General features: G+C 39.9%; 3 protein-coding genes across 4 annotated transcripts in view; 2 read left to right on the top strand and 1 right to left on the bottom strand.

Annotated features, from left to right (window-relative positions):
- fig4a (FIG4 phosphoinositide 5-phosphatase a) overlaps positions 1-4,903 on the bottom strand; it is a 50,341-nt gene extending 45,438 nt beyond the window's left edge. Inside the window, exons 1-4 of the mRNA XM_034202739.1 lie at positions 4,709-4,903; positions 4,434-4,548; positions 2,234-2,332; positions 1,144-1,267 (exon numbers count right to left, since the gene is read on the bottom strand). Coding sequence (XP_034058630.1) covers positions 1,144-1,267; positions 2,234-2,332; positions 4,434-4,499 — 289 coding nt within the window. The 5' untranslated portion in view covers positions 4,500-4,548; positions 4,709-4,903. The remainder of the gene's footprint in view (positions 1-1,143; positions 1,268-2,233; positions 2,333-4,433; positions 4,549-4,708) is intronic.
- A 297-nt stretch (positions 4,904-5,200) lies between these two features.
- On the top strand, positions 5,201-16,792 carry ak9 (adenylate kinase 9). The gene is made up of 37 exons (XM_034202744.1): positions 5,201-5,290; positions 5,408-5,499; positions 5,696-5,759; positions 5,839-5,891; positions 6,014-6,110; positions 6,197-6,309; positions 6,451-6,618; positions 6,717-6,839; positions 7,127-7,201; positions 7,446-7,547; positions 7,645-7,784; positions 7,874-8,184; positions 8,366-8,386; positions 8,556-8,674; positions 8,922-9,069; positions 9,173-9,269; positions 9,356-9,438; positions 9,538-9,597; positions 9,726-9,890; positions 10,067-10,203; positions 10,331-10,537; positions 10,627-10,902; positions 10,989-11,110; positions 11,606-11,825; positions 11,928-11,981; positions 12,062-12,277; positions 12,501-12,719; positions 13,222-13,438; positions 13,531-13,732; positions 13,898-14,044; positions 14,178-14,395; positions 14,502-14,698; positions 14,856-15,025; positions 15,436-15,534; positions 15,699-15,801; positions 15,902-16,016; positions 16,162-16,792. The coding sequence occupies exons 1-37, from the start codon at positions 5,275-5,277 to the stop codon at positions 16,368-16,370; spliced, it is 5,175 nt and encodes a 1,724-aa protein (XP_034058635.1). The 5' UTR covers positions 5,201-5,274; the 3' UTR covers positions 16,371-16,792.
- A 113-nt stretch (positions 16,793-16,905) lies between these two features.
- Positions 16,906-23,013, top strand: part of LOC117537507 (structural maintenance of chromosomes protein 6-like) — a 28,221-nt gene continuing 22,113 nt past the window's right edge. Inside the window, exons 1-2 of one of the 2 annotated variants that reach the window (XM_034202740.1) lie at positions 16,906-17,007; positions 17,375-17,522. In XM_034202740.1, coding sequence (XP_034058631.1) covers positions 17,412-17,522 — 111 coding nt within the window. In that variant the 5' untranslated portion in view covers positions 16,906-17,007; positions 17,375-17,411. The remainder of the gene's footprint in view (positions 17,008-17,374; positions 17,523-23,013) is intronic. The other variant, XM_034202741.1, reaches the window with a different exon arrangement.

Below are 23,013 nucleotides of genomic sequence, written 5' to 3'. Positions count from 1 at the left end.
TTATTTTCATTCTTGCTGCCTGGCTCCAGTTAGAGTTAGAGGAGTTCACATGTGATTGTTGGGCAAAAATGTTGTTTCCATTATCTGAATAAACAATTGATTGATTTTTTTTAAATCAGGGTCATTTTGGGTGAGAAAAAGTGCAGAAATATAAAAATATGAAAGCCTGGTTCTTATTTCACCAATAAGGTTCTCAATAACACAAAATGTAGGTCATGACTTAATGACATAATCAAAGAGCTCAGTCACACCAATTACTCTGTAGAAAGCCACTGGGGCGGGCTGTACATCAGTTGCACACACTTCTCAGGTGACACACCTTGATTTGGAGCAGACAGGTAGAACGAGTTGAGCTACAAAATAAAGCTTTAAATAAACCTAAGCATTGAGAGTGGAACAGAGTCCGTAGGGCAATGACCAAAGTGATGACAAAGAGGCAAATAGGAGATGAGCAATTTTTCCTTCCAAAACAAATTAAGACTGATGTATGAGACTGTAATTCAACAGAGTTTCCAAAGCTATTAACAGGTTTCAAATTAAATGTCTTAACAGAAGTGTTATATGTGATCAGATATTTATGTAGCCCACTTGGGAATAAGAGGGTATTTTATGTTGTTGTTTTGAACAACAGAAAAATACACTTTTGAGACCAAGTAAAACAGATCATAATAATATAAGTTATTTAAAGGAAAATAACATAAAATATGTTTTAAATAAGCACTGTTTATCACCAAAGTGTTTTTTAAATAACTCTTACAAATGATATTTCTTATTTAATTTAACATGACCTTTAACAAAAGGCAAGGGAAAGCACTGACATGTGAAAAAGGCTTCTTGTTATTTCTGAATACCCCATCAATGGTTATGATTTGAGCACTGAAAATTGAATAGATTGGAAAAAAAAACATTATAAGCTTCACAAAGGCAAAGGTTGTAGAGGGGCTACATTTTAGTGAAATACAATGCACTGCCAGGTGTTTCTTTTATTTAGTTTTTCCCCAGTGTCCAGCACTTATTGTACGCCTAACCAGGACGATACACAAAGAAGAACCAATGCTATAAATGAGGTATTTGTTGCCATCATTTGGCTTTGAAGCGCTGTTGCTATGACAGTGAAGAAGAGGGTCGGGGGATTGTACTCACCCACAATCCCAAAGGCTGAGACAGCTCTGGACAGGCCCGAGGACCCCTTTTGGCCGATCTTGGTGCGGTTGCCCAGGTCCAGGCGGCCAAGCAACTCCCGAACCTCTTGCTGGCTGTACACATGCTACAAACAAACACATAAACAAATACACACATAAAGCATTTGTAATTACAAGTGTTACTGGCTCTGAATTAAATTTGTGGTTCCTCTCCAATCTTTTCTGTGTAATTTTAAGTAAATCAGGAGCAGGCCTTGTACAATCAATGATCCCACATTTTCTAGAAGATGGTTTAAAATTGATCCTAAGAGATGCAATTAAGTCAAACATAGATTAACCAAATGATTCCTGTAATATTGCACTAATTAAACAACATCTGTGTTATAATAATTATAATTCTAGCACAGGTGCAACAGAAACATTAACTATACATGCACTATACTAAAAATACTAAATGTATTTGTGTCTGTTTTTTATATGGAATTAAATGCATTCATCTGCAATATGCAATGAGTCATATGAATGCAAAACAAAAGAAGTTATTTGACATTCAGCTAGCCACATAATCTTTATCCATCTCACTAATATAAAGGGTTCTATGCATGCACCCTGTTCATTATGAGTGCTAGCTTTCCACACATGAACTGAAAGAGAGTGATAGACGAGGCTGCGTTTTGCACCTGCTCACCTCGACTACTCAATCTCAAGCTTCCACACACTGTTTATAAAACACTCTGCTATGCCAATCGAATGCAAACTAACAGGGTTTCTGTAGATCAGTATTAAATCTGCAGCAATGAGAGCATGGGGTGATGGATATTTATTCATGGTTGCTTCATAATAACAAACACATCAAAATGATAATCACCGAACAACACGAATAAACAAATCAAATCTCAGCTCATAGATCCTGGTAATGAGTTGTAGAAAAGAAAAGGAGGAGCATGCAGCATTAATCAACTTTTCGGTCATCCATAATACACTTGGGAAAGGCTGAGTGATTGTACAATTGTACCTCAAGCGTGCTGTACTGTATTACATAAGCATATACATTAGCACTGTGCTAATTCTGGTGGAAACACAGCACTTACCTTATCATCAATTAGGACCAGGTCCTTGGGTTCTGTGCGGTCAATCTTCAGGACTCTATGTTTGGTCTGGGCCTGATTGGTCCCTACCAAAAAATACCTCTGAAAGACAAACATGAATGCGTGAATTCACTATAACTACGATCAATTACTGCAGAGCTGATGTTTGCCATATAGCCTACCTACAGTAGCTGCTTCTAGGAACATTGAACAAAATATGTTTTTACATATGTTATTACAAGCCATTCTTTAGGCCTTTTTTTCCTATAATGGTCAGCATTTTCTCTCTACAACAAGCCACCCAGGTTGAAATTAATGTTTAAAAAGCCTGTGAAATTATATATAAAAGGACTAAAAGATAGATACGCATCATATAATAATATATGAGAAAATATACCATGATTATAGCAACTACATTTGTGAAAACATTTGGGAACATATTTGTGTCTTACTTGTACTGTATGACTTTCTGAAGTCATTATTTTTCTCACATTTCGTCTGTTGGATAGCTTATGATTTGCTGTCCTCTAAAGAACATTACATTCTGTATTGATACACCATGTGTCAGCACAGTCTGCAACGATACACCATGTATCAGTACAGTCTGCAACTATTAAAGCCATGTTGTCCTGTTCCCACTATCCTATGGAGCCCTCTTTATCCAGAATAGTTAGACAGTCAGTTTGTCCACTGTTAAATAAAATGGGCTGACAGAGGTGCAATAAGAAATGATGGTAGCTCAACTGTGACAAATGTTTTCCTATTACCGTCTCATGTTTGCGACCATTGATAAGCCATCAATCACACCATTATACCACATAATTATTTAACCCTTCTATCATTTTAAGTTGTTGAAACCTTTTATGAAAAAGGGATTGGCAAACAAAACAACAACAGCAGATTAGAAAAGAGGGAAAGCAGGATACATTTTAACTTGTCAGAAACTAAATAAATATTTGGAGGTCATTTTGTCTTTCAAAAATATGATAATCATTCGGACTGTCAAGAGTCTCTAGATCCTATAATTGACACTATTAAAGTAATGGGAAATCGAAGTAGACTTAAGTATACTCGCTAGCAAATATTTTGCTGCCATCTAGTGTTTGCTGACGGGTGATTACACTCAAAGGTAAGACTTACATCTTTAAAAATGAATTGTTCTTTTTGGCAGAGAGAGGCTTAAGAAGAACCACCTAAGTTGGAAGATTGGTACAGGATACTTTTTAAAATAGTTTAAATATAAAAAACTTTAAGGATGCAAAAGACAAATTCTAACACATTTGTAATAAATGGATCAAATGTATTACCCTAATGCAAGCTTATGCTCCTCTCCTCTTCTTGATGGTAAAATATACATGTAAGCTCCCCTGGTTCTCATGTTTATAAATACTTTTGTATAGGGTTTGGGAAGGCTGTAACAAAGTTGTCACACGAAGATAGCTGGCATATGGAGTCAGAAACACACATAAATATGTAGGCTGCATACATGCAAATGTGTTGGCGTTGTGTGTAGTTGTGTTAAACCAGTATACAGTATAAGTACAAATACATATATGCATGTGTATTCAAAAAACAAAAAGGTATTATACACTCTGCAATATAACCTTTTCCAAAAAGATACAAAAAAAATGCAATCATGTCTGTATTACATCAGTGAAATAACGTCATCCATCACTAGAGTCCACATTTTCAGCATGCAGGATCGATATATTCCTATAACAAGTGATGAATGTCTGGTTGTTTGAGCAATTTAAACATCCAAATGTCCAGAATAGTGTATGTCCTAATGAATAACTGTGCAACAGTGTCCTTAGCAAGGACACTGACTGTGGTTGTGCTGGGTTGTTCCTAACCCCAGCTCGTGCTTCCACAGGATGAAACATGAGGGGGACTAACTGGGGTTAGGTAGTTCAAAGGATGTGTAGACCTGACTGATTAAAAAGAGTGAAGCTGCACATTAGGAAGTGGCTTGTTAGGGTAACAATCCTGTGACCAACACATTTTCACATTCAGCACTTGGTTTATGTTCTAACATTATCAGGAAGCACCAAGAGACGGAAACACTTGATGGACATGTGATGTAATTTAGAGAGATGTTGTTGTTGGCTACTAGCAGGTGTAACCAAAGAACAGACTGATCAGACATCTAGCAAGTCATGAGGAAACAGTGATAAACACAGCATATAGATCATGACAGACTTACGGCTCTGGTTTCATACAGAACCATCTTCTGGATCCCACTGATCGAGGTAGCCGCCGACTGAGGCATTGTTATCCCTGTTTTCTCCAATCACAATCCAGGAGGAACAACTGAAGAGCTGCAAGGCGAAGGAAACCGAATATAAAACTACACTTGCTTCACTTCATAAAATACAAAAGAGACCATGTGTACACAAGTAAACCTCATACTGCCAGCCACTGTATGCATGATATTTTCGAGCTGTTTTGTGGCTAAGTAGCGTGTCACTCAGTACTCACCAATTAATCTAGCTAGCTAAGTAGTTGCGTTCGCCACAAATCCTCGCCAGATAAGATGACAACCACGCATACCCTCTGGTAGAACATATAACTCTTTTAAAGGTTTTTAGTTCGTTATTTTTAATGTAAACTCCAATATTTACGGCTAGCACATAAGAGAACATGAGTTGTTTGAGTCAGGTGACTGTCGTGACATAGTTCAGGCAACTGATACGGTGGCCCGCAGAGTCAAAAATACTTAAATGTCTGAAAATGCGATTATTAAATGAAAGTGCTCGTTTTTGCCTTTGTGTTCTTCAACTCGCAGATAGCACCTACTTGTTTATAAATGTTTCTAACTGTAAATACACAAACCCCTAAAGCGACAAAACGTACTTTGAAGTAACCATAAAGTAGCTAGCACTAGCATTAGCTCCTTACAATGTAGAAAGTCAACCCCCCTTCTCCCAAGTAGTTTGTTAACGGTTACTAGGGTTACCGTTGACTATTAACCTTGGATAGCAAACGTAAAAGGTAATATAGATGATACAAGTTTAAACAGATAAACAGGAAAAGTGGATATCAGAATGCCACAAAAACATGGTAAGTAGCAGCCTCATCTGTCGAAACATGACATGTTAACGAATATCTAGGTTTAAGGAGAAGCTGACTGTTGTTTATGACTTAATTAACCGTGCATCGATATTTACTACGCTGAAGTTGACCGTCTGGTGGACAACCTGATAGAAGATGAAGCTGAGAGAGAGACACTTCTTGCAAAACCTACCTGCTTTATCATAGTTGGAAGACCGGTAATGTCCCCTTATGTTACTGACATGCACACAAACACACCAATACACACACACACACACACACACACACACACACACACACACACACACACACACACACAACCACAACCACACACACAACCACAACCACAGTATTTTCTTCTTTACAGTGTCACATAAACCAGTGACTTCAATTATGTGCCTTTCTCTGTGACAGGGTGTGGGCAAATCCTCTTTAGCCAGAAGAATAGCAGAATCCTGGAAATGCATCTTGATAGATGGTAAGTACAATTGCTTGATACCATTTCTGGTCTTTGTCCCAAAAGAGTTAAGATATCACCAGCTTTTCTAATATTTCAGATACAGATCTGCTCAACACACACATTATAAATAAAACAAATGAAGGCATAGAGGTAAGTATAACTTTCTCAGTCATAAGACAGAAAGGAAAACTGATCTTTCCAATGTCATGTGTTTTTCATTTACATTTTTGTATGGTCTATAATATGAATCGATTTTCTTCTGACTGTCTTAGCTCTTAAATATCTTATCTGAGGGGAGAAGTGTGCCAGAAGACATGGTGCTCCAGCTGCTTCTCACCAGGCTTAACTCAGCAGATGTTGAGCACTATGGTAATAGGGGTCACTAAATGCAAATTGCACATTTTTTGAGTCCATTATTTGAGCTCTATCACCTAATAACAAGTGTTGTGATACAGGTTATGTCCTGAGCTGCCTGCCATTCATGTCAGAAGAGTGTCTGAAGATTCATGAGCAGCTTGAGCTGATCAAAAACCTCAAGCTTACTCCTGATTTCATCATCAACATCAAGGTTATCCACATGTTTTCTACTTTGAGTTGTTCATGCATGAAGCAACAATGTGTACACATTTGAATAAACCTTTCATTTGTTTTCTGAAAATGTTTTGCGTACAGTATATGAGATTTGTATCACACTTCAATATTCCACCAGTGTGCAGACAAAGACCTTGCCCGACGGCTGTCAGGTCTGAAGCAGCACCCGGAGACAGGGCAGCTGTTCAACAGGGATCAGTGGATGCGTAAGGATGTGTTTAGCAAGAATAAAGAGAACACAGATGAGGAAGGGGAGGATGAGGAGGATGAGGAGGATGAAAAGCAGGTGTGACTTCAGGGAAAACACTATTATGTTCAAACCTTAAAAAAGAACGTTTTCATAATTTCCTATTAATCAAATATGTTGTTTTTGTTTGCTTGCAGGCAGGGAGTGAAGAACTTCAAAAGGATATTATTGACAAAATGGTGTGGACACCCGAGAATTTGGACAAAAATGCTTTACATAGAATCAACATGTACAAAGATACGATGCTCAGACCACTGGAGGTAAGTTAGCCAGGGCTCCCAGTTTTCTCAATGGATCACATATTAATTCATCCATTTCTAACAGAATGTCACTTATCTTTCTTTGATTATGTGCATTTACAAGATACATTTAAGACAGCTCTGGTGGGGCAAAAAGCATTTATTAATGATGTATACCATTAAAGAAAGCTTACAATCCCATTTCATATCATGTTTTGTTGAAATCAGAACGGTAATGTGTGAGGTATTATTCTAGATATCATTTCCGATAAAAAGAAAACCTGATATACAATTGATTTCTTTGTAAGGACTACATGACAGAACACAACCCTCTCTACCTGTTGGAGCTGGATGGACAAAACAAATCTGAAGAGCTGCACTTGGTAATACCACAAATGATAGATATATCATCTGCAGCTACAATATTACAAACAAGATAAATAGCAAGAAAAAAGATGCATATCCATACGCTCTTTTACTGATTGTGTGTTTTTTAATAGCAGGCAATGTCAGTCGGTGCTGTCTTGAATCTGAGTTTGTAAAGTGCCTGTGTTGTGTTTGTCTAAGCATAAATGTCTATGTTGAACTCACCATGTATATTGTTGGCTAAATTGTTTTTGTGTCTAGTCTGTGATGTCACATCTTGGATCCATGGCAATCAAGAATGTCTCAATTCCAGTACTCCTCCATCAGGCTGATGATGAAGAAATACCGGAGGAAGTTGACACGGTCCGGCATTGTTGATCATATTCATAATTTAATTTATTTTATACAATCTACATTTGAGCTATTAACACACGGGCAATAATTAAACATGATTTTCCAGGAGGACCTAATGAGAATGATGTCCTCTACCCGGACAGTGGCCCCTGGCTTCAGATGGAGAAGAAGTCGTTGGGGCCAAACTTGTCCTGTTGCTCTGAGTGAAGGCAAGGTCATTCTTGGCAAGCCTGATTTATGTGTGGGGTAAGGGATCTTTTTTAGGCACTAGCCAGTTGGGAATCTACAAGAAAGACTATCCATTTCAACCAACTCTCCATTTAACTCCTGTGCAGCTTCCAGGACAAAATGTACGTCCTCTCATCTCAGGAGGCTTACCAGAAGTTTTTTAAGAACCCCCGACGGTACTTACTTCCTCCGATGCCAAGGCCCCCTTGCAGAGTTTCTATAATTGGTCCTCCCCTGGCAGGGAAAAGCACTCTATGTAAGCTTTTAGCTCAGCACTACAATGCATTGGTGCTTGATATGGAGGCTTTGGTGCAACCGGTTCTGGCTAAGGTTGAGCAAGAGAGGCTTGATAAAATCAAAGAGGAAACAACACAGGTCGCTCTAGAGAAAATCAAGATGAAGATGGAGCAGAATTCAGGCAAGTTGAGTGCCTTGATACTGAGGTTTTTCGCTATCATCATCATACTTTTTTTAACTATTTTACTTACAAATATTATTTCACACATCAGCTCTTGAAAGTATAAATCGTTATTTAAATATTTGTAGTTGTTGAGACTTGTACTGTCATGTTAATGTTTTAAATATTTTTATTTCATCAGTTGAAACCAATTCTACTGAAGGTAAGATGATCTTTCTCACATGCAGACAAATACACATGGATAACTTGTGCATTTTTCAATCTTAATAAGAACTGTACACATCACAATTGGTGGTCTGGTAACGCTGTGTTGTGTGTTTTGGATTTCAGTTTGAGAGATTAAGTTTGCAAATGTTTTCTGCTGTTCCCAGTGACAGAGGATCATCCAGAGGTACAAGCCTTGGTGCTCACTGCGCTGGAAGAAGCCAAACATATGAGCACATCTCCCTTGAGTCTGTATGGTGAGGTTCTGGAGAAGCGCATAAATGAGGTATGTCATCTCAAACATAGCAGCTGCAATTACAGCTTTTGGTTTTAAACTACTGTATGGCCATGCCTTCTTTATATTTCTGTGAATGTTGTTGTCAAATATATTTAAGTTATTTGTAAGAGATATATTTAATAGAAATGTTAACCATTCATATAAATGATGTAACGGTTCAAACCATATCACTAATCATTTATTAAACATCTGAATAAAGTTTGCAGTGGTGTTGTTAATATCTCTGATGTTGCAGACTGAAGAGGCTGGCGCTGGTACGGATGTCAGGGCTGGATGGGTGCTTGACAACTTTCCCAAGAACGTGTCCCAAATGAATGCCTTACAGCACGCTGGAATACTGCCAGACCTCCTCTTCTGTCTCAAAGACAGTGATGGCAGTCAGGGTACAAGGCACAGACACAATGCATCACGAACAAGTTTCATTAGACTTGAGTCCATATCAATACCATCAGTGTTTATGTACCATTGCACTTCATTGTTTTACAGTTTTTAAGCGATTGTATGAGGCGAACAAGCAAAGCGTGGACGAAACATTCGGGACGAGATTGCAGGACGAACAATCTGAGAAGGAGAAACCGGCCTTGTGAGTGCAGGTGCATGTCAAATTTGATGTTTAATCTGAAATTGACTGTTCATGCAGCTTTTGTTCTTCATTTCTCTAAATATTAGAACCAATAAACAGCCAGAAGAGGAAGAGGCCATGCCTGCAGGGTTGCAAACAAATCTAGAGACAGTTAGTGAAGACACTGAAGGTATCATACATCTGTCTGCGAAGCCTACATTCACAAAGCCTCCCTGAACCTGTAGTTTGGCCAGAACTTTTTCAAAGCATTCATTCATTTCCTTTGTAGAAAGTCCTGAACAACCTGACATCACCAGCCCTGCAAATACTGAAATAGTCAAAAAGGAAGGTGAGGCACTTGTATTATATTGTGTTATGTCAAACCCCATCGACCTTATTGTATTTAAGCGCATTGACGTAAAACAAACTTTTGTTCTTCAACTCCTTCTCCTTTTTGTGTTGCTCATTGGGACTCAGGTTATCCAGATGGCCCTGATGTGAATGACTACAAAATGAAACTCAATCAGTTTTTGTCCGAATGGGACCAAATGCAGTCCGCTTCAACTGTCACCCACTCAGTACTAGAGATAGGTGACAAAAGCCCTGAGGACCTGCTTCAAGAAATTGTGCTTCAAATGGAGAGTAAGTGTTATGACATTCCTAAATATTTCAAGTAGATTAACTATAAATATAATTTACTTTAAATTGATTTTGTATTTTGAAGGATTTGTCCCATAATGTGAATTATACAACTAACAGATGCCAAGTTTGGTAAGAAAAACTCCTAATTTAGTCTGGTTTATGCACAATATTTTCAGAACCCTTTGAGTATGTGTCCTGTGAACTATCAGCAATAGACCTGGAAAAGGAGGCAGAAGATATGGAGGCCTTAGCTGGGCTGGAGAGAGCCGAGGAAGGAAGCAGTGACAATGACGCAGCAGAGTATGAGGATGAAGTCAGTTCACACAGATGTCTTTTTTTACTTTAAAATGGAAGATGCAGGCTAGTTTTACTGCTTTGTTGTTGATTGATAATATCAACAAATATTTAACAGTATACTGTATCCTTCCTCTCAATCATAGCAGGCGGACACAACAGTCAAGAGATTATTAGGCGATTCCCTTCATTTCTGCCCAGTGGCCTTGAAGAACTCCAACATCCTGTTGCCATGTACGGATGAATTTGCAGCCATTTACCGCGATAAGACCTTCTACTTCTCAAACCAAGAAGCCAGGGACTACTTTCTTCAAAACCCTGCTAATTTTGTTGGACAGACGTCGCCACTCAAGGTACAAGCTGACATAAAAAGGAAGAAAAAGTCATTGTAAGAGAATACAAAAAAGATCTCTAACAAGTTTATTATGTTCTTCTATCTAAGCCTCCTGCCCCGCGGATCTTTTTGCTTGGCACGAGAGGTTCAGGCAAGACCAGTAATGGTGAGTGGCTCGCCCAGCAGCTTGGCCTCTTCCATATTCAGTTCAGGGAGCAACTCCAAATGCTCATTAAGGCCAAGACAAAGAAGCCTGTACTTTATGCGGATGAGAAAGAGTCTTCAGAAGAATCTCCTGAGGACTTGGAAGCACTCATAGAGGAGGCCAGAGGGGAGCATGAGAAGGAGACAGAGGAGACCTCCATCAACGAGAATGACATTGAGGTCGGCTGCTTTCCCTGTCGCAAGATTTCCAGTAGTACTGAGCCTAAATTGTGGTGATTATTGTGTATTTGCTTTTGTGTGTATAGCCGGAAGTGGTCCTTACTGAGGATGAAAAAGCCATCAAAGCCTATCTCTCTGAAGGAGATCCATTACCTTCACAGATCTTGGACACAGTTATTGCACCGTACTGGAAACAGGAACCATACAAGTAAGTACACACACATACACACACACACACACACACACACACACACACACACACACACACACACACACACACACACACACACACACACACACACACACACACACACACACCCACACACACACACACACACACACACACACACACACACACACACACACACACACACACACACACACACACACACACACACTACTTGATTTAGCTGACTGAGTTTAGCATAAATACTGGAAATAGGGGGAAACTGCTCGCATGGCTTTTTCTGAAAGCAACAAAATCAATTGTTCGATTACATCATTGTATATTGTTTGTTTAATCTCCGTGGTTGCTGGCGCTAGCTTCCTATTTACTGTTACTAATGCAATGTACATTAATAGTTACTTTCTACAAAAAGAAGAAAAAGTGTGCTTCCCAAACAAGAAATAAATAATCTCTTAAATGTGTTGTACACCTGACACAACAAGGTATTTTTGGACCCAAACATTCTCCACTTTGTAGGTCTACAGGTTTTATTTTGGAAGGCTTCCCTTTCGATTCTGATGAAGTGCAGTACATGTCACAGCGCCAGCTTTTCCCTGACCTTGTCGTAATAATGTCAGTGGATGTCACAGACGTTCAAAAACGCCTGTTGCCGACATACCTGGAGAGCTGGTGTGAGCGCCACAACCGCCATGAAGCACAGCTGAATCTACTTCGGGATTTACGTAAAAAGAGCCGGGTAAGCAAGTGATCACGAGATACAATATAATTATTCTGTTAAGTTCAAAATGAAGCATAATTCCTCCAGTCTGTCCTGATAATGACCTCCTCTCTGGCACAGGAGGAAAACATTGCCAAAAGAAAGGCTGAACTCACAAAGGCGGCCAAATCAAAAGTAAGAAAACGAATTATAGCCACCATCATCCCCCTATCCATCATGGGTTAACCCCTTTCTTTCTGTCTCTTACTCATCAGTCCAGAAATGATGAGGAGGAAGAAAACGAAGAAGAGGATGAAGATGCAGGCAACATAGAGGATGAGATAGAGGCCACGCTTGAAGATGAGTTTCCTTTAGAAGAAGATAACGAAGACATGGAGAATGAGGAGACTAAGGAGGCAGCGTCTGAGAGGCTGGAGATGGAGATAGCAGAGCGCTATATGACCGATGAAACCGGCCTCGCTACTGTAACGGTACAAAAACACAATTGAGGAAATTAACTAGACAAACAAATGCTCATCATTGAGTATTATGACTAACTGTGACTACAACAAGTGACATTTTTTACATGAAGAACATTTCAAGTTGGACGAAATGTGACATTATTTGCACGTTATAATACACAGAGTATGATACGTTACCATATTGTACTTTACTTATGCTCACGTGTTTTGCTTTGTGCTTTCCTAACGTCAGGAGCTCTTGAGTGAACTAAACATTCCCAAAGTGTCAATTAGTGCATCTCGAAAGCTCCGGATCGTGCAGCAACAAATGCTCCAGAAAATCCAGCCGCTGCTGACCAACAGGGAGTCACTCTTCCAAAAATGTCAACCCATCTTATACAGCCTGGCACATAAGCTGTTGCTCTCCTCTTATAAGCTCCACAGTGCCTTTGGCTGCTGGGATCCCATAAAGGTAGGAGTCATTTGAGAATTTCCCCTCCAGGTTAGACTTGCTCCAACTCTGCCTGCTTTAAAATCTCGTTTAAAAACTCATTTATTTTCCCTTGCATTTACAGACCAGGTGACACTTGTGCTGTTAAATGTGGGTTTTTATCTTACTAGTGTTTTGTATTGTTTTTACGTCATGTAGGAGAGTTATTCAGTCTGTGGCTTCTGATCTGGTTTCATTGTCTCCTGTTTTACATTTGTTTCATGTCCTGTCTGTTTTTTATGTAGTTATGTTTTTATACAGTTGTTGATGTACAGCACTTTGTTCAACTCTGTTGTTTTTAAATGTGCTATCGAAATAAAGTGGATTGGATTGGACCACTACTCTATGTCCATCTAGCCATTTATTTTTAAATACTGGCCCACCTTTTCTCTTTGTGCTGATATGTTAACCTGCCGAACTGTGGGACATTTCCTATGTATAATTGTGACATATTGTTTTTGACACACTTATCCCACTTCTACAGCAATACAAAGAGAAAGATTTGATCCAGCCTCTGCAGTGGCCCCTCAACACTACATATCCCCTGATCTTCCATCAGTATATCTACTTCTTTGCATCTAAGGAGAATCGCAACATGTTTATGCTGAACCCCTTGAAATACTTAAGGGAGTCTAAACCCAATCCGTCCCTTCCTGTTAAAATTGCAGTTGTTGGACCACCGAAATCTGGGAAAACCACAGGTAAGGCTCAAGACAGCTGGAAAATTGAGTTGGGTTTATCTTATATACTTAACCGCTTATCTTTTTCTTCTTACTTTGCTTTAATTCTCCAGTGGCAAAGATGTTTGCTCAAAAATATGGCTTGGCCTGCCTGTCTATTGGTGGTGTTATGCGTATGGTGCTTCACAAGCATGAGCACACTGATTTGGCTGTCCAGATGAAAAAGCATCTCTCCCAGGGACTAACTGTGCCTGATGAACTGGCCATTCAGTGTCTGGAGGTGGCGCTCATGAGCTCCGTCTGCAGCACTCTTGGGTAAATCAAGGCCGGGGCTGGGGGAAGTACACTACATTCATAAACTCAAGGTCCTAACGTTTACCTTAACATAACAACACAAAGACTATCTATTCTTACTTTGATCGCTTCTTTGTTATTACCTTTTTATGGTGTTTGTGAATACAATGTTTATTTGCATCTCAGGTATGTGTTTGATGGCTTCCCGAAGACACTTAAGCAGACAGAGCTGATGGGGTCTCGGAGCATCATCCCTATGATAGTGGTTGAGCTGGGGCTGGACACAGTGGAGGTGCTGAAGAGAGGCCTACTGGACAAAATGAAGCCCACCAAGTGAGAGAACACACATCAATTGCAATTATAAATGCACACCAGAAACCACAAGTATGACAGCTGTTTTTAAATCACCATCCTTGAAAATTAATGTAAAAATGCATTCTGTCACACTTCTTTTGTGCAACTGCAGGCCTCACCTGATGCACGACAGCTCAGAGATCCTTCACATTAATAACTCCTGTTACAAGCAGGAGATGGAGCATGTAAGGCAACACTTCCAACAACAATATCAGAACTGGATACTGCTCGATGGCCTGAAGAGCAAATGGTGGATCTGGCACAGCATTTTAAAGGAGGTCAGCTTCAGCATGAAATATATCCACAGCTACCTGGAGAGAACATGCAGTGGTAAGTACTAAAGGCTTACAGGCATCAGTTCATCAAGGTTGTTTACACCTAAAGTAATATAGCATGTGTTATGTCACAACAGATTTTTTTAAATTGAATTTTGCAGGGAATGCAGCCTGCATCAACAGACTGTGCATCACGCCCAGGGAGCTGCAGCATCGGCTTGGAGAGTTTGATCAGTACTGCCCTGTCTGCCTGGCTCTCTGTCATCACCTGGTAGACCGCTCAGACATCACAGCCTTAACTCACGCAGCTGAGTACAGGGGAAAGTATTACAAGATGTGTGGCGAAGACCATTTGGAGGTGAGTCACAATGGAGTCTGCACAATTAAGTATGGAAAAGGTTTCAGGACCAATTCATCTGACATTTCATTTATTTCCAATTGTGTGTATAATAGAAGGTTTAAGATGCAAATACATGAGATAATTTTAGGATTTTTCAATGGTCTTTCTCCACCAGCAATTCCTTACAACTCCAGATCAGTTTGTGACTCCACAATGCCTACACCCTCTCCCACAATCCCAGCTGCTGCCACGAAAGCTCACTGAGAGCCAGGTGAAGAACAGGTTCCCACAGCAGGTTGAGATGAAGGGCTTCTGCTCGGTAACTTATGTGGATGGAAAGCAAAGGTACTCACCCATATATTGTTCAAATCTAAATCTTTCAAGTACATGATAAGCTCCTTTTTGTCATGTCTTGAGAATGCATTTCTAAGACCCAAAACGATATACTGTATGTCAGCCTAAAGGGATTCCTGTGTTTGTAGAGAAATAAACAGGCATGTAGCTGATTATAATCTCACTAGAAACAGGTAATACTTGCATTACTTGCATTTTGAAAGCACAATATGTAAATAATAATGACAAGAAATATTTAAAAACAAACATTCATAAAACTGCAGCATCGGAGAAAAACTGAATGTAAAACTAAATCCCAACAAACATAACAAATATGTCAAGAGGTTCATTTTTTGTATCAGATTTCTTATAACAGCCTTTAACTCTTTACCATACTGCTCTATTAATGTATTTGTCCTCAGGTATGAAGCTCTTGTTCGAGGAAAGATGGAATTTGCTGTTGAATACAGAGAACAAATCTACATTTTTGAGACAAAGCGGAAACAGGACAAGTTTTTGAGGTGCCGATCTATCTCTTTGTATATTTCACAATTGTTCTTTTGATGTTTTCTTTTCCCACTGTTCATTAAGTTGTGCATATATAACAAAAAGACACTGGTATTATTTAGCCATTGCAAATAGTCTATTGAGTGAAAATTGGTGTGGATATTTTACCTTTTTTAAGGACTCCTGAAACGTACTGGAACCAGAAGCTTCCCAGTAAAGTTCCTCCTCTTTGTGAACCTGTACCCCTCACCTCCCTTCCAACGTTGGGCTACCTGGAACAGGTCAGACAAGCACTTTAGCACATCATTTGTTAAATATATGTTTTTTAAGTCTGGTTGACATTTATTTGCCCTGCTTTGAGTTGAGTCTGTATTTTTATAGGGTGTGGCAGTATCAGTAATCAAGGCCATGACAGCTGTTGGGTGTCTCAAACCAAAGTATCCCTTCCTCAGTATACAAAGGTCATCACTCCTCTATGTGGCCTTATATCTGAAAGGTAGGCAAGACACAAAGGAATTGCTTGAACTTAAAAAGGATAATGGTGTTTCTGATATGTAATATTTTATTTATCCATGTACTATTGCTCAAAAACCTGCATAGAAATGTATCCAACTAATGAATTATATGTCATATTTGTACAGCTTTTAATCACAAGAGCACAGATTACAGCCGCCAGAAGTACAAAAAGAAGCTGGCATTGTATGAAGAAAACTGTGTGCTCATTCCCTACCTGACCTCAACGATGAGAGGGAACTACCAGCCTCCCAGTGAACGTCCCCTTGACTTTGAGTTCAAATTGAATAGGTTCCTTGCCTTGGGACACTTGCCGGGTGCCAACAGTGTGCTGTAGCTGTCCCCGCTTTCAAAGCTTGACTATTGCCTGCTATTACATATAGTGGTAGAATTGTGTGACAAAAAGGTCATTTGAAAACCAACTGCTATACAAGTTTATTTTATTTCTTCATGTTATAAACTATTATTCTCTGTGTCATGGCTGAAAAATATGTTTGGCCTGGCTCATAAACCTTGCTGGTATACTCTGTCTAGTAGACCTTGTGCATTACTTTTTTTGCCTCACATTTTACAAAACCAAAAAATGAAATTAACAAAAGGATGTCAGTGTTATGAGATCAAGATTAGGTATGGTAGAAGATACTCTTAATTAACTGTTAAGATACTTAAATAAAGAATGAAATACAAATATGTTAAAAACGTAGGGTCTTACGTTTGTTATTTTATTGAATTAATTCTCTTTTATGTTGACAGATCGTGTTTTCAGACAGTTTGTAGATTCGTTAAGGTGTATCTGAATGATCTACACCAGACCTGTTTCTGATCCACAAATAAAAAGTGTAATTATTAGACCGTGTGATCTCGTTTTTCAACGCGAGACTTTACCGGATAGAGAAAGCGCGAATTCGACACACGACTCTTCTCCAAGCTGTGTCGGAGTTGTGTGTGCGGCTGCAACAGCAGCAGCAAATTAGGTAATTATTCACCGTTACCAGTCGTTCTAATTCACTATAACAACCACAACATTTCCAGCTGCTGTCTGGCTTAATAGTTGTTATGTTAACAAGTAACCTGAGTTAGCCAGCTAAGTTAGCTTTGTAACGTTGCTAATTTGCTGTAACTAAACAACGTTACTAACGTGCTGTTATTGTTGTCGTTTAACCTGTTAAACCCATAGACTGTATATATAAAGGTTAAACCACATCAATTATTACTGAAAGTTTGCGAAATGCATTCTTCTACACAAGCTAACCACAGCGTTTTAGTAGCTGAAGAGTAGCTGTTCAAATTCAAGCATTAGCTCGACTATGCTAGTAAAGTATATTGTTTGCTTGCTTTCAGTTTCAGTTTCTCCCCGAATGTAAACTAGCTGTCCAAGATGCCCAAGAGGAAAAGCGGCTCAGCAATTGAGGAGCCTCCAAAGCAGGTCAATGCGGAGGAGGAAGATGAGAGTGACAGTGACCAGGAAGATCATCCACAGAATAGACAGGTTTGTACTAGTGATGTGTCGGTCGCGAACGAGCCGGTGTTGTGCCGTAGATTGAAGCCTTGCCGTAGATTGAAGCCCTGTTCGCGGGGACGCGCAAACGTGACGTCATCGCCTGTATTGACCGTTCGTCTAGTTTAATAAGCTTTTCTCTCTCTTTTGAATGATATATTTCCCATCAGATTAAACAGCAAACGGCTGAATAAATAATGTGCATACAATTGCGAGGAGGCTCGTTTTAAGGACACTTTTCAGATAGTCACAATCTTCGTATTGGAACAAACTTCCGTTTTTGAGTGCAGTCCCACTCTGCTATGTTCCTCCTTCCTACAGAACAGACAATGACAGGATAATATGTCATTTGTCAGTATAGTCCTATTTCTTAAAACCTTCTCTGTTGTTTAAGTGTCTGATAACCACGAATAGTAAGCAATGATATAACAGTAATGATATCACATATATGATCATGTCAGACACTGTGTTATTTTCAATCAAGCCTAAAAGATAATGTGTTAAAACTGGCTTCACTCATTTGAATTGCTCCTTTGAATATCATTTTTATATATTTCTACTCAACACATGTTTGTATTGTAATGCCACTATTTTTTTTTAAATTGTATTTTAAAGTCACATTGAATGCTTTGAAAGGTGCCCTAAAATAAAGTATATTATTGATCTTATATCTGTGCCTCTATTACATTTCATTTTCTATCACACTATTAATGTTCCTTATTTTAGACTAGGTTAATCCTGGTGTCAATAGGGAAGATATGCACTGTTCTCTACATAACATGTTCAGAGCAGGTATTTCTCCTGCCGGATTTGGAACCCCCCCCTATATCTTTGTCCAGGATAGTCACAACTTCACCACAATCACACTGGTGCTTGCTGTCCCCCTCTAGTTTGTGCTCACAAAAGCATTTTACATACATACACTCATGTTCAGCAGAGCAGGTATTTCTCCTGCCAGATATGGCACCACCCCCCCTACAACTTTGTCCAGGACAGTCACAACTTCACCAAAATCACACTGGTGCTTGCTGTCCCCCTCTAGTTTGTGCTCACAAAAGCATTTCACTCTGGGCCCAGCAAGTCCAAAACTAAAGAGGGGCTTCCATATCCGGCAGTGCAGTTGCTAGAGCTGCCGGATTTTGAAGCGCCCCCTTTAATTTTGGCCAGGATAGTCACAATGTCACCAAAATCACACTGGTGTTGCTTGTTCCCCTCTAGTTTATGCTCACCAAAGCATTTCACTCTAGGCCCAGCAGGTACAAAAATAAAGAGGGGCTTCCATATCCGGCAGTGCAGTTGTTAGAGCTGCAGGATTTTGAAGCGCCCCCTGTAATTTTGGCCAGGATAGTCACAGACTCACCAAAATCACACTGGTGTTGCTTGTTCCCCTCTAGTTTGTGTTCTCAAAAGCAACAGTGCAGATCTTCCCTATTGACACCAGGATTAACCTAGTCTAAAATAAGGAACATTAATAATGTGATAGAAAATTAAATGTAATGTAATAGAGGCACAGATATAAGATCAATAATACACTTTATTTTAGGGCACCTTTCAAAGCATTCAATGTCACTTTAAAATACAATTTTAAAAAAAATGAATAGTGGCATTACAATACAAACATGTGTTGAGTAGGAATATATAAAAATGATATTCAAAGGAGCAATTCAAATGAGTGAAGCCAGTTTGAACACATTATCTTTTAGGCTTGATTGAAAATAACACAGTGTCTGACATGATCATATATGTGATATCATTACTGTTATATCATTGCTTACTATTCGTGGTTATCAGACACTTAAACAACAGAGAAGGTTTTAAGAAATAGGACTATACTCAGGGGTGCACATAACTTTTTTGCCCTGGTTCTCAAAGGAGCACCTGGAGATGTTGCTTGGTGCTCATCCTTAAAATGAAATAAACCGTAACTTTTGAGGGGGTCTTGACTTTATGTGCCAGACACACGGCACTGAACACACATGCAGAGGTGAACACAGAACACACGTGCAGAGGTGAACACAGAACACACATGCAGACAGAGGTGAACACAAGACAACATTGGCACGACCAGTAATCCTACAAGCTGTCATCACTACCCTCCTGACTGTTTTCCTCACTGTCAGACATGGAGATGTAGGCCTACTTCTTTCTCTCTGGTTGAGTCTGCGATTAGCTGCTTGCATCCACAAGTCAACAGCTGGTTTTGGGTCGAAAGTCTCTGTTATCATCTTAGACAAGTGGATGTAAACAAATAAGTATGTGAACATAACCAATAGCCTACCATAGCCAATAACAAATGAATGTAACTTATTTTATTTGTGTTGTTCATTCATATCTTATTTTACCTTAACATTTATTTATTTATGCATTTTTTTTTTTATCTCTCCAGTTTTAAAAGATATTTTTGGTTACTGTCCTATAGTATACATTGGAATGATTTCAAACCTGTTTATCCCAATAATTATAAAGGAGTGCCTTGGAAATATGTGTTTACATAAATTGTGACCAAATCGTTTGAACTTAGACTAAAGTGAACTATCTAAACACTCAGAGTTCTTTACCTCACTGAGCTGTAGTTATCAGCCTCTCAGTCTGACTGGAGAGGACTCTCCCTCCACATCATTGTAGAAACATCTTCTTCTTATATCCGTTAGAGCAGCTAGCACCAGATTCTAATAACAACAGCGCTGGTACCGGTGCACTCTCCCTCGCTCACTCGCATTTTGGCAGTGAGCTGCGGGCGCCAGATAAGCCAACATCCCCCATTTTCATCACTTACAGCGCCCATCGTACAGGGCAAATGAAACGTGTAACCGGGGTGAAAAGTGTGTTACATTTACTTAATTGAGAATATTGTTACATCAAGACCGAAAATTAGGATGAGCACCTACGGTCAAAAAAATGTTTTTCCCTCCCAGAACTACCAGCGCAGCACCTCCACAGATCTGGCGCCCTAGGCGAACATCTATAGTGCCAGTGCCACGGGCCGGCCCTGAGTTCATATGCAACTCGCAAATATCTTTCTCTCTTCTCTCTCCTCTCTTCTCTCTCCTCTCTTTTCTCTTCTCTCTCTCCCTCTTCTCCCTTCTCTCTCTCCCCCTCTCTCTCTCTCAATGTTGGTGCGCAAATGCGCCTTTTTTCAAATGACCCGGTGCTCTTTCTTTGACTGGCAATTGTATGCACATTATTTATTCAGCCGTTTGCTGTTTAATCTGATATATCACTCAAAAGAGAGAAAAACGCTTAGAAAAGGGTGAAAAAAGCTTAGAAAACGGCGAACGCTCAATACAGGCGATGACGTCACCTTTGCGCGTCCCCGCGAACAGGGCTTCAATCCACGGCAAGGCTTCAACCTACGGCATAACACCGGCTCTTTTAAGTGAACGACGGGAGCCGGCGAACGAGACGGTTTTTTTTTTTTTGCGGGGAGAGATCGACTTGAAGGCACATTATGCAATGTGCACATTATCCCGCTTATTACACATGGCCACATTCTCAACAAAGTAACGACATGACTCCCAATATTAGTTGAAATGCTTTTATGGATTTAGAAAATGATTTTATTGATTTAAAAAATAGTTTTCTGTATTGATTTAAATTGACATGCATCCGCTAAGAAAAATAGTCCGTTGTTACTGTTTGAACTAACGTAGCAACGGCAGGAACTGCTTCGATAGTGTTTTTGAGGAGCTTTTTGATTACAGATTTGAAAACATCGTTGCTTGCTTTAAAAGTAGCACAATTCATTATGTCAAACCTTGGAAAGTATCTAGATATCCCTGCCCTAATGCCAAAGTAACTGGCAACTGAATATGTGTCGCCGTTTGATGTCTATGTCTGGACCGCTGTGTAAAAAGGAGGGTTTCTGCCCCATTACTTCTGTTCTTACTTCTATAAGAATAAAACACGGAGGACGGAGATCTCTTTTTCTCCCCCTCTTCTGACAGCCCAGCAGCTGATCTCAAAGCACGCTCCCCTCTCATGCAGGGGGGCGTGGTCAGCTGCAGCTCACAGAATCAGCCCCTGCAAAAACAGTGCTGGAAAGAGCAAATAGAGCGAAATGAGGCATGGCTAAAATGCAGGATCTTTTTGGTCTATATAGTCTATATTTTTTTATATAAAAAAACTATATTTATATACTTTATATAGGTCGATACAGTAGCCCCTTTTCTTTTAAATTGTTTTTATAGGTGTTGCTATCTGTTTTGTGTAGCGTGGTTCTACAAGCAAGTCAATGCATTCATTGGGTGGTATCAGAGAGTTACAAGGGTCTGTAAATGCAATGAAAACAATTGGCCCCAGCAAATCATTTATATTAAACATGTAATTTTTACTTTTGAATACTTCAGTACAAAGGATGTATTGAATAATTTAAGTGATATATGTGTACACATATAAATCATTAGTCAAAACAGGGCTACATTTGATTTAATTAAAAGGTATAATATGTGGTAAACTGAAGAGCCGTTTGGGAGCCGAAAGAGCCGGCTCTTCTTGGTGAGCCGAGCCAAATGATCCGGCTCACCAAGAAGAGCCGGAATTCCCATCACTAGTTTGTACCGTCACTGTCAAGCTGTACAATATGTTATCCAATCAGGACTCACGTCAGACTGTCAACTTCTCACTTCAAAACATAGACTTTATTTGTGCGGGCCGCCCGCGTATAGTCTATTAACGGCCACCAAAGTATATTTTTGTAACCATCCGCGAGCACGACTAGTGGACCGCGTTCACACGGAGTACTTTTCCCCGTACTTTTCGCGTTTAGTTCCGTTAGTACCCCTTATGTCGCGTTCACACCAAAAAGAGTACTGAGTGCCGGGAACTTTTACCCCCATTTTTAGTGCCTGCTGAGAGATGGTACTTTCCTGGGGGAAAAAAGTGCCCCAGTTCTGATTGGCTGGGCAAATTGCAAACCACACCACATAAAACTCTGAAATGTTTTTGTAGAGCCGCCATTTTATTATCCTCGCATTAGCATTATTAGCATTCGCCCAGCGCACAAACGCAGAGAGACTGACTTATGGCAACACAAAATAAAACATGGGAGCGGTGGAGATGAGGAGGTGTCGGCGTTCTGGTGATTTACTCGGAAGGCTTCAGTAGAAGCCAGTCCCCAACTCCGGGGACTTCCGGCCGGGGACTTCGGGTGGCAGTATATGCAGGCCGTGTCTCAATTCAGGGGTTGCATACTTCGAAGGGTGCATTCGTAGACCGCTTACGTCACTTCCGCCGAAAGAAGGCTGTCCCAATTTTTTTTTTTTAGACGAGACTCTTCCGAATGCAGCCCACGAATGCAGCCTACTTTTCCCCAATTTGAAGGATACATCTGATGTACACTCCGCGGCCTACCATATCCCAGGGTGCAATGCGCGCAGGGAAGAGGGAGTTTTTTTTCAAATGAAATGGCTTCCGGTCTCCCCAGCAGAGTGGATTTAAAAGCAGCAGCGAGCGGAGGAATCACTAATAAATGTGAGTATTGGGT

This window comes from Gymnodraco acuticeps, unplaced genomic scaffold, assembly GCF_902827175.1.
Source record: "Gymnodraco acuticeps unplaced genomic scaffold, fGymAcu1.1, whole genome shotgun sequence".
In the NCBI taxonomy this organism is placed as follows: domain Eukaryota; kingdom Metazoa; phylum Chordata; class Actinopteri; order Perciformes; family Bathydraconidae; genus Gymnodraco; species Gymnodraco acuticeps.
The sequence above is the reverse complement of the archived record's forward strand: the minus strand, read 5'-3'. Positions and strand labels throughout refer to the sequence as shown.